This window comes from Pipra filicauda, unplaced genomic scaffold (assembly GCF_003945595.2).
Source record: "Pipra filicauda isolate LSUMZ 115617 unplaced genomic scaffold, ASM394559v2 scaffold7_size6619720_pilon, whole genome shotgun sequence".
Classification (NCBI taxonomy): Eukaryota; Metazoa; Chordata; class Aves; order Passeriformes; family Pipridae; genus Pipra; species Pipra filicauda.
Window position 1 is genome coordinate 6201529 of NW_024104976.1, and position 11416 is coordinate 6212944.

Consider the following 11416-nt stretch of genomic DNA (forward strand, 5'->3'; position numbering starts at 1 on the left):
AGCTGAAAGTCCTTTTGGGCCTGGGAACAGAGACTATCAAGCAGCCCCCACGCAAGATGATCTTCCTGGATCATGCTTCAGAAGGTCCAGGCCGTGTCCAGAGACTTGTTCCTCTCTTGCTTGATGGCTCTTGGAAAGGGCAGTGGGCTGAACACTCAACACAATTTCTAGACAAGTATTTCCTCAAAGTGTAGCTGAAACCCCTCCTGTTTCAGTTCCCACTGGGATGACATGTGGCTCCTGCAGAGCTCTGCCTCCATCTCCTGGCAGCCCTTTCAGTTGACCCTGACTTGTCTCCATCATAAGATACGAAACCTATTGGTCAGTGTAGTGGGCAGCAACATCCTCCTTTTTGCTCAAAATGTTTAACTAACTTACAGAGCTGGAAAAACAGATCCTTCTTGCCAACATATCCATAGCCAAACCAGCACAGCCACAGCACCATAAACCTCTCTGCTCACCAAGGTGGAACTAATCAGAGAGGGTCACTCCATCCTTCCTCCTGTTCTTCCTTTCAAGCTGCTCCGTCATGAATCATTCAGCTTTGGCAAAGATTCCTGGGCAAGGATTCAAGCATCAGGATGGGACACATGGTGAGTTCCATCACAACAAAGCCCCAGCTCAACTCCTGCTGCAGCATTCCCCATGTCAGGGAACAGGACAGAGGGGTGATGGGGACAGCCAGTGGGGCAGGGTGACCTGGGCACAAGCACCACATCTGTCCCACTGGCTCCAATGGGTCAGGCAGAAATCTTCCTGCTCAAATCCAAAAATCACCTCCCTGCCCAGGCATGTCCCCACGCCTTCCCCACCTCAATTCCCAGCACTGACAGAGGTGGCTGATCCAACACTTTTCGGCTGCTTGTGCAAGAGGTGCTGGGTGCTGCTCCCCTCGCCCCCACCTCCCGCAGGTGACCTGGATCAGGTGACTCATCCCTAATCAGGGGATCCATCACTCCCAAGGGTGTGAAGCAGAGGCTGCCCAGGGAAGAGGGCAGGGTGCTGAGGTGGGAGTACCGCCCTGGGCAGGAGGCTGTGAGCTGCTGGTGAGCAGCACCCAGACCTGTTCCCTGGAAACTGGGATGAAGCTTTACCACCTGCAGAAATACCCAGAAGATTTTAAAAAAGGGGGAAACCCCCCAAACCCCAGTTATAATAATGGCCTCAAGCTTTCTGTAGGAGCTTCTCTTAGATGCAGATGGGTGAGGGGTAAATCCAGCAACTTTTCCACATTTGCCAGCCCATGGCCCCATCAGCCCCCCAGGGAAGGGGTGCCACCATCCCACCCCACTTCCATCACTGCTGGGGACAGATGAGGGAACCAGAGCAGCCCTGTGAGTTTCCCAGTGTCCTTGCACACAAACCCTGTGTTGCTGGGCACCTCCTTTGGAGAAGGAAGGGAACTCCCTCCCCCTCCCTTTCATCTTTGGCAAGAGGGCATCTCCCCAAAAGACATTTGTGATGCTCATCTGAACAGCCCAAAACCCACTGCACCTCGATCTTTTCCCCAGGCAAACTCCACACATTGGTTTAACAAAGCCAGTGCAGGGGTCATCCCACTGCTGCCTCTTCCACCTCCAGGGAGTTCAGTGAGGGATGGATCATCTAAGCACTCATCCCACATACCACCTCACGTGGTTGCATCTTCCACATCTAGATTAATCTCAGCCTGCTAATTACCAGTCACTGCCTCAGTTATCCCTCTCCCATGCTGGAGGGAGAGATATTTCCACCTTTCCAAGCAGTCCAAAGCCTGTGTGTTTGTGAGAACACCCCCGAGGATCCGCATTTTTTGTGGTGAAGTCCACGTCTCCTTCTGCTCTGCAGAGGCTCTCGGAGTCAGAGCTGGTGCCACATTCCCAGCAGACAGCCCCACAGCACATCTCTGCCCACACATTCCTCAGCCATGGCACCCTTGCCACCCTTTACTTTTTTTAAACCACCTCTGTGGTGGGATTCAGTGTTCAGACTGAGTAGCACCAGTTTGGCACTTGAGGGGAAATGTCAAAGTCTTTGCCCAAAAATGCCTTTATTTACTGCTGGACATGAGTGAAAACTCATTTTTATATTCCTCTGCAAAGGGAGTCAGAAGCTCAGCTCTCCAGGGCACCCAGCCAGCCCATCCACAGGGATGCAGAAAGAAATACCCAGGGGATGGCTGTAACTGTGCCAGTTCTGGAGAGAAGTCCCCAAACGTGGATCAGGAAAGTGTTTCTGCCACACTGGTCCTTCTTGGCACCAATGCAACCTGCTGCAGCCAACCAAACTGCCACAGAACAAGAGCAAACCCCAAAAGCTTGAATTTCCACAATCTCCACACTGTGGCCAAGTTAGTAACTTGAGCATCTTCTGCATAACAAGGCTGGGAGCACCTCTAGACCTGTGGGTCTCTGATGATCCCCCTTGCCAGTCATTCTGTCACCTTGCCCAGGGATTGACAGGTCACCAGGACCTTCCCAAGAAACTTGTCCCGGTGGATGGAGTCAGGAGCAGGGTCAAGTAGGAGGCTGTGCAGCCACAAGCTGTGCCAGGTGATCTCAGCTGGAATGTTTCACCGGGCAGTGCAGCTGAGGGCTTTGAGCCCTCTGCTCTCTCACAGCAGGCTCCCAAGGAGCCTGGGAGCCCCAGGGTCTTTGTGCCATAAGGAACAGCTGAACTTTTCACTGCTCTGCAGGAAAAGTCGAGGAAAAGAAGGCAAACCTCTCCCAGTACTTTGCCAGCCTTGCCTACCCTGGGCTCAGCAGGAGCACCGGAGGAGGCCGATCCGCTGTGGGTAAGGCTGGATAATCCAGCCGCCTTTGGAGGCGGGCACTCTAAAAACGCTGGGAGAAACACAGCCGTGATTCCACACTGGGCGGGCAGGCAGCATCCCGAGGCGATATCCTGGCGCACAACAGAGCTCTGCACAGCACCCATCCCCAGGGATCGGCCGCGGCAGAGGTAGGCTCGGCTTGGGGAAAGGGGTGTGGGTGTTCCTGCAACCACTGCTGGGATGGTCCCCATTCCCGAGGGATGCTGAGCAGCCCTTTCCTAGCGGGAAAGTGAATTGGTCAAGTGCCGTGGCAAAAACATCTGGCTTCCCAAGCAGCATCCCTCTGCCCACCGTTCCCTCCAGCTGGCTCCTGGGACAGGCACCCTGCTGCCAGGGACAGGCAGTTTCTCTGTCCCCTCCGCGTTATTCCTGTTTCCTTGGACGGTGAGGAGTTAAGTCCGTCGGGGCTCAGCGAGGAGCAGCTCGATGAGGCGCAACCCGTGTTTGTGCTGTGATTCACCAGCGCCCCGAGCACAGCAACTGCGAACGGGAGCCAGGCTGTGGATAAAGGGCTGAACTAGGGAGGGAGGAGCATGGGGAAGACAGCAGGGACGGAGAACAGGCAGAAGAGAGGAGCGAGTGGCCCAGTGGTGTTTGCATGTCTTGCTGTCCCACACTGGGGACAACCTGAGGATTGCAGCAGATGCCCTGGTGACTCCAATCCAGCTTTGCTCTGGGATGTACCCCGAGGAGATGGAGGGCTCCAGTGGGAGATGCCTGAGTATGGCCCATGTGGGGCTGCAGTGTCCCAGGCATTGGGGATGCACACACAGCTGTGCCTGGCACAAGAAGAGCACTGGTAAGGGGGCAGGAGGTGGTTCTGTGGAGAAGGCTGGGTGTGGTGGAACTGTGGAGGTGATTTTTGCTCCACTGTCTCTCTGGTGTCAATTTCCAGCCCTCCCAGGCAGGAGGATGACGCTGTGGAATGGCTCCTACCCCTTCTACCCCGGTGCCAATGCCCGTTTCCCCTTTGACACCGCCCGGGCTGTCATCATCACCATCTTCCTCTCCATGTTGGCCACTTTCATCATCATCCTACCAGGAATCAGAGGCAGGGGGGTAAGTGGAGAAGCAGGGGAAGTACAGACCTCTGGTCTCTGAACTATGTATCCAACATTCCTCCTCCTTCCCAGCCTTGAAAAGAGCTTTGGGGAGCAAACATGCCCACAGTTTATGGGCAAGGCTCTGGGATTTCTAGCAAGCCAGAGGGGTAAGCACCAGCCCATCCCAGCATGGACCCCATGCTACAGACATCACTCCACCATCCCAAATTTCTGAGGCAGCTAGATTTGAGCTTGGCTTGATTTCTCTATGAGCAAGGCCAAGTGATTTCACAGGGGTGGAAAAGCAGGGTGAGGCTCAAAGATCTCACTCCACCTTCCCTGAAATCTCAATAAAAGAAAGAGGTGTGCACTGGGCATGTCCCAGCACTGCTCACTGGGCTCTGTGTGGCCTACAGACCCCACTGCAAGCCACGTGCTTGTTGTGTGCTTGGCTTTGCAGCAGGACTGGCTGAGGGGCTTCTGTCCCACAAGGGACACACTACAAATGCTCGGTTACTACTTCTGCATCCAGCTGTGGCCAGCTGCCAACACATCCACAAGTGTGGAAATTCCAGCTCAACACTATTTAAGGGAGTGCCTCCATGCTCCTTCCCAGAAAGGGGATGTCACAGCTTTCCCCAAAGGACTGTTTTGACCTTCGTGGCTCTGTCTGGATCTCCCTGCTGCCTCCCCGCCATCACAGCAGGGTTGTGGTGGGTGCCACCAGCCACATGTCCCCCACATGCCACCTGCCTACAAAACACATGGTGTGACTCCCCAAGGGAGGGATGGGCCTGTTCCTCACCGTCTGGTGTTTCTAAATGACATGCTTGGTGCTGAGGTCCCCATGGCAAAATCTGGCTGAGATCTGTCCTCTTGCTCTGCTCACCCCTGGCAGCGACTCTTCTGGTTCCTGCGGCTGGTGACGGGACTCTTCGTGGGAGCAGTGGTCCTCAGTGAGTACTGGGGTTCGGGGGGGAAGATCAAGGATGCCCAAGGCATGGAGGAGAAAAGTGAGGGAGCATGAACAGAGCAGCCAAGCACCAAGTCCAGCCTGTAGGATGAGTTCATGGGGAAGACCCACACCCATCTTGTGTCTGGGACCTGGCTCCAGCAACTGGGAGAAGGTGCAAGTCTCCTCTCTTAAGGCTGGTGGTCATATCCAGGGCAGTCAGCAAAATCCCACCACCAAGTTCCAGGCAGACAAATTGGAAGGTGCTTAGATGAGGACCAGTGCCCAAACAGTGCTGACACATCAGTCTCAAGGGTTAGGGACTGCACTGGGGCTGGGGAGAAACCAACCCAATATGAGTCAGGGCTGATACTGGGGAAGGACATACAGGACTTTCCTCCTTGTGGCTCACAACCCAGTCCTTGCCCTTGGGATGAGGCAGGTGATGCCCAGGCCATGGTGACCAGGCAGGTGCTTCCAGCACTAGATGTCTTGCTGCCAGGCCATAACTAACTCTGAATTCTTCACAGCCATACAGTTCACCAGGGACTGGGAGACTGGCTGGGTGCAGGCAAACACCTCCTACAAGTCCTTCAGCCGTGCCGTGGTGAATGTGGACATTGGGCTGCACATCGGCCTGGAGGGGGTGAATATCACACTCAAGGGTGAGTGCACATCACAGCAGGAGGGGCCTGGGGGCAAGTTTGGCAGCCATACACGTAGATACTGGGGCTGTGGGCCCTGCAGCTCCCACACTGGCAAGTCTTGGAGCTGCCTCCAAGGCTTCTTAGTCTTCCTCATCTGGCAGGAAACCCAGTGAAGCAGATCAATGAGACCATCAACTACAACGAGTACTTTCCCTGGAGCTTCAGTTCAAACTATGACCGCAGCTACAGCGAGGGGCTGGAGAAGGGGCTGCCCAGCCCCATCCTCTACGTGGCAGAGAAGTTCTCCTCGCAGAGCCCCTGCGCCGTGCACAGGCAGTACCGCATCTCCGGCCACTACGCCTCGGCCACGCTCTGGTGAGTTACAGAGAAGTGAGCCCTGTCTCTGCTCTGGAAAGAATCAGGCAGAGCAGAGGGAATCTGATGGAGCCACCCTCTTCCCTGTAAGGCCATGCCAAAGCCTTGGCTTTCTGCAGGATCGGGGATGCTCATGCTTCCTGGCCTGTCATGGAATCATAGAACAATAGAATCATAGAATCACAGAAATGTTGGGCTGGAAGGGATCTTAGAGCTCATCTCATTCCACCTCCTGCCATGGACAGGGACACCTTCCACTATCCCAGGTTGCTCCAAGCCTCATCCAACCTGGCTTTCAACACTTCCATGGACAGGAAAGCCACAGCTTCTCTGGACAATCTCTGCCAGGGCTTCACCACCCTCACATCCAACAATTGCCTCCCAGTATCCCATCTAACCCTGCCCTCTGACAGTGGGAAGCCATTCCCCCTTGGCCTGTCCCTCCAGGCCCTTGTCCAAATTCCCTCTCCAGCTCTCTTGGAGCCCCTTTAGACACTGGAAGGGATTCTAAGGTCTCCCTGGAGCCTTGTCTTCTCCAGCTGAATACCCCCATCTCTCCCAGCCTGGCTCCAGAGCAGAGGGACAGCTTTTACCCATCTCTCTGGAGTCCTTTTCTGTGTCCTCTGTCCTGATGTACAAAATTATGGTCAGAGAAAAATTATTCTTCATTTAAGGGAAAACAGATGCAGCTGTGAGGCTTATAGTTCAGGATCCTCTCCCAAGGACTAAGATAAGGAGCCCCAGTAAGACCAGCTGTGAAGGGTTTCCTCTTGCATGCCCAAGGGGGCATGAGACCTGCCTGTGGGAAGCAGGAGGGACCATCATGAGGGTGCTCAGAGGCTGTCCTGTGGTGCAAAGCTGAGAGCCCTTGTGTGTTTTGTGATTGTGGAGTCTCGAAGCACCCCCATGTGCCTCAGAGGTGGTGGGAAAGAGTGAGGAAAGAGTGAGCCTTGCAATTCTCCCTATGGGGAAGGGCTCCAGGTCCCCGTCTACATCTTCTGTTTTATTTTCAGGAAGAATAAATATCCCTGCCCAAACATTCCTGTTATTGAGGAGGAGTATTTCAAGGAAGGAATGCTGATGAAAATTTGTTTTTCATTATTATTCTTGGAATAAGAAAAACTGAGCTGTTAGGCTCAGTTCCCTAGTGGGCTAAACCCAAACCTCACACACAGGGCAGGGCTGGCAGCTGGGTTCACTCCAGGTGCTGAATCAGCTGTGGGCATGGCTTAAGGTGCAGTTCTCCAGACAAAGGTGTCCCTTGGTGCCATTGTCCCTCTGAACAGGTAAGAACTGCCTGGGGGTGGCCAGTTGTGGATGATCACAAGAATCGAAAAAAAAAGTTAATTTTGAGGGATGTCCAGAGATTTCTACTCCAGTCCCACACCCAGAGCAGAGCTGATGTCAAAGCCATATCAAGGTGCTTGGGGCTTTGCGAAGTTCAACACTGAATGTTCCCAGGTGTAGAGATCCCTCTCCACCACTGCTGGACCTGTCCCACAACTCCACCACTCATGTAGTTACAGAATTGTTTGGGTTGTAAGGGGTGTCCCCTGATCAGCCTGTCCAGCCCACCTGCTGAAGAAGGCCAGCTAGAGCAGGCTGCCCGATGCTGTGTCCCTCCCTTGGGAAGTGGAGAGGAGGCCCTGAGTGGATTCTCCAAACATTCATCCCAGGATGCTTCCTACTTGGTTTTATGGTCCTTTCACAGGTTGGCTTTCTGCACGTGGCTCATTTCCATCTTGCTATTCTCCATGTCCATCCTGCTCCACGGTGGTTACATGCTTTTGCTCACTGCTGCACTGATCCTCTTCTCACTGCTCTTCTTCTTCACTGCGAGGAACACCCCCAAGTGCCCCATCCAGTTTGGCCCAGTTTCCTTGAAAACAGACTATGGCGAATCCTTCTGGCTGACATTAGTGACAGGTGAGTGCTCAACTTGCTCCAGGGGCTTTTCTTCTCCATCCCTGCAGTGATGTTTCAACAGGACTTCACCCCTTATGTCTCCATGTCTGGTCACGGAAAATTACTTTTTTCTTTTTTTAAGGGCATAAAAGATTTTTTTCCTCCAAGGCTGGGGGGAAAAGAGATGAGCAGTCAAGAGATATGAATGGCTGAAGTTATCTGTTGGAGGTGCACCCAGAGGAGAGCGTGACAGTCAGGAATTGTAGAGTCAGGGAAAGACCTGGTCTGGAAGGACCCTCAGGGGTCCCTCTCCCACAACAGGGATAACCTCAAAGCCACACCAGCCTTATTCAATCTGTTGGTGGATGTCCCCACAGACAGAGATTCCCTCTGCTTTCAGAACCTGCCCCACAGCAGTCCCACTCATGGGGAGCAATTATTTCCTTTCATCAAACCAGAATTTCCCATGTTACAACACCTCCAAGGACAGATGGCAACTAAGTTCCCCTGGACACTCCTCTTTTTCAGGCTAAACAAGCCCAGCTCCTCCAGCTTTTCCCCAGCTCCAGCCCTAACTCTCTGCCCCAATTCACTGACCCCCCTTTTATTACGGGAGAGCCCAGTCTGATGTCAGAATCCAGATGTGGAAAGGGAAATAACACCTTCCCTAGACCTACCAGGTGATGCCACATGTTGCCATCCTCCGTCTGGATCTGGATGGAGCTGGGACACATTGGGAGGAGGTGTTAATGTGTCCCTGTGCTGTGCATGGCAGGGCTGCTGTGCCTGCTGCTGGGTTTGGGCGTCATCATCCTGAACTCCATGGAGCCGGAGAAGCTGAAGCTCATCTTTAACCTGGACAAGAAAAAGGGAGCAGAGGAGGTGTGGGACAAGCCCTGCCTGCTGGCCGAGCCCAGCTGCTCCGTGCAGGACGTGTGGATGGTCCCACTGGCCGAGCTCTCCGAGGTGACAGCCACCCAGCTGTGAACCACGGGGGAGGCAGGGCAAGGCCTGAGGACACTGCTCCTGAATTCACCAAATCCAGCAGGAGCCCAGGTGGGAAGAGACAAGTGCCGTGTGATAAGAACATCCAAACCTGGAAAGATGTCTCAAATAAAAGAGTTTGTCCTTTTCTTTTTTTTTCCCCTGTTGTTTTACTCAGCAGCAGCTGGAAGAAATTTTGTCGTAAGGAGAACCCATGCCCCAACCTTGGCTGTCCAGTTCCAGGCACTGGGCTACTGCCCTTCCCCTTAGTCCATCCCAACAAAGCCTGAGTCCTCCCCAGGGTACAGAGATCAAACCAGAACAAACTGGGGAGAAACCAAGTAACTGCAGACTCACTGATATGAACCAAAGGAGAAGTAGAGCCCCTGCAACAGTACCTCCACCCTGAAGACCTCCAAGAAATCCCATCTGCCCAGGGATGCTCTCCCCGTCAGCGGTCAGGAAGTACAGGTGGAACTGTGCTCACCAGGGTGCCTTGTATCCAGCGTCTCCTCTTGGGGTGAAGGGCAGGATGGCAAGGAGGACCATGACTTAGCAGGATGCTGAAGGTCTCAGATCAGGTGGGAGGGAGGGAGAGGAGAAGGTGGGAACAGAGGTGCTACAGTGCCTCAGAGATCAGCTGTAACCAACCAGCGACAGGGGAGCAGCACCTCTGGTCTGGGAGGCCTGTGTTCCTGCTGCTCAGCTGTGGAAACACTCATGTCGTGGGGCATGAGACACTGGAATTCTGCACACCCAAGGTGGATGCAGCCACCCAGTCCTGGCTGCTGGCACCTTGCCCACGCAGGGAGGGAGGGAACACACTGCAGGTTTGCACTCCTTTTCCCCTGTGCAGATTTCACAACTTCTTTTTTTTCTCTTTTGTGCTCACTTATTTTCCCCGTATCTCAGTAAAATAAGTTGGACCTGGCCTTTCACTTGTCTTTTGATAGAGGTGTCCCTCTGAGGGCTGAAGGCAGCCACAGGGAAGGGAGAAGGAAAAGGCAGAGCCCTTTAGTGGTCCTGTATGGGGCATCCAACTACAGCCGGTTGGTTCAGGGCAATAAAGTCCAATCAATATGCCCTAAATAGGGTATCAGGACATCCCCAGGCAAACAAGCAGGGGGGATATGGAGGGACTTTAGCTCCTGGAGTGACCCCAGGCATGTGGAAGGTTTGATGGGAGTGATGTCTAGCCCAGCAGAGGAGTTTGCAGAGGGATCATCATGGGGCAGGACCTCTGGGGAGGAGGTGCTCAGCCATGACACATCCCACTCCGGATGGAAGAGCCTTCAACGAGAACCAAGAGAACTCAAAACTGTTTGGAGCTGAACTCCTTAGGCTTGGGAGACCTCAGGGCAGGATGTTCACAATGGTTTCTACCAGGAGATGCTTCAGCCTACAGATGGACTAGATCCAAGGCACAACAAACCCCTTTAATTTATTCAATAGAAATTCAGCCCTCATAAATCTCACCTCTCATACCCTTGTATGTCTGATGCAACAGCACAAACTTTTCCTTCTGGTGAGGATGCTCTTGAGGAGGAATCATGCCAAAAAGTAGGAGATTAAGGTTGGAGAGAGCCAGGTAGAAAGGATGGGAAACCCTTCAGCCTCCTGTGCTTACAGTCATGGGATCTGTCCCACACCAGCCCCAGCAATTTGTGGTTGGCTGTAGCATCTTCCCATCGATGCCTTCATGCCTGACATGTTTGGATGCAAGAAATTCTCAAGAAAGGATCCTCCTTATATGCCATAATTGTGGGGGTGCTGCAGCCACAGGGACCTGCACTCTCCTTTGCCTAAGGGAGTTTTGTTGGTTTAATCTTATGGCTTTTGTCCCACCACTCAGGTAGTTAAAGTCCTTTTGAGGTTCTCCTACACCCTCACAACATGCTGCTCCTCAGGACAAAGGTTTCTCAGTGGCTTACCTTGAAACGAGACTTGTCCTTCCTTTGGGGCATCCTCTCCGTGGGAAGGCTGCTGCTGCTGGGGGCTCTCCAGAAGTCACCTTCAGATGTGCCCCACAACCCCTCTTAAGAAACCAGCCCCCAAATGCCCACAGTGTTTCAAATGAGAGGGTTTTTAATAAAGTTTTATTGAAAATAATTCTCGTACATAACAAATCACATTAGTGCAACACAAATATCGTGTGACAGAAATATGTAACTTAACAGCAAGGGTCTTAACAACCCTCCGAGCATCTCCAGGGCCTCCTCTGGCCTGGCTCCAGCAGCTCCATGTTCTTCTGATGTTGGGCTCCAGAGCTGGAGGCAGCTCTGCAGGTGGGGTCTCACCTGAGCGAGGCAGAGGGGCAGAATCTCCCCCTGTCCTGCTGCCCAGACAGCCCAGGTATGCTCCAGGTGGACAGGGGTAACTTCATTCTTCCCTCTCCCTCCTTTCCTTAGGCATCTTTTTGGCCCACACCTGACTACAAGTCTTGTCTATTAAAGCCCAAATCTGAAAGTGAAAATAATCCCACCATCACATTTTCCCCAGAAAACTCCATTGTACATTTACTCAGTCATTATTACTGGAGCAGATTTTTTTATTCCAGCTCCTGCAACATCCAGCCTGAGGAGCCTGGATCTGGGCCTGGTTTTCCTGGCTTCACCTCAAGTTCTACACTAAATGTCAGTGCTTGGGGAAGAAAGGAGCAAATTTAATCCCTGGAGTCGTGGGTGTTGTGGGTGCTCCC

General features: G+C 53.2%; 1 protein-coding gene across 1 annotated transcript; it reads left to right on the top strand.

Annotated features, from left to right (window-relative positions):
* Positions 1–3724: 3724 nt before the first annotated feature.
* LOC113998826 (dual oxidase maturation factor 1-like) lies at positions 3725–8721 on the top strand. Its single transcript, XM_027741860.2, has 6 exons — positions 3725–3871; positions 4754–4811; positions 5338–5472; positions 5616–5829; positions 7541–7755; positions 8510–8721. Exons 1-6 carry the CDS (start codon positions 3725–3727, stop codon positions 8719–8721), a joined length of 981 nt encoding a protein of 326 aa, XP_027597661.2.
* Positions 8722–11416: the final 2695 nt, after the last annotated feature.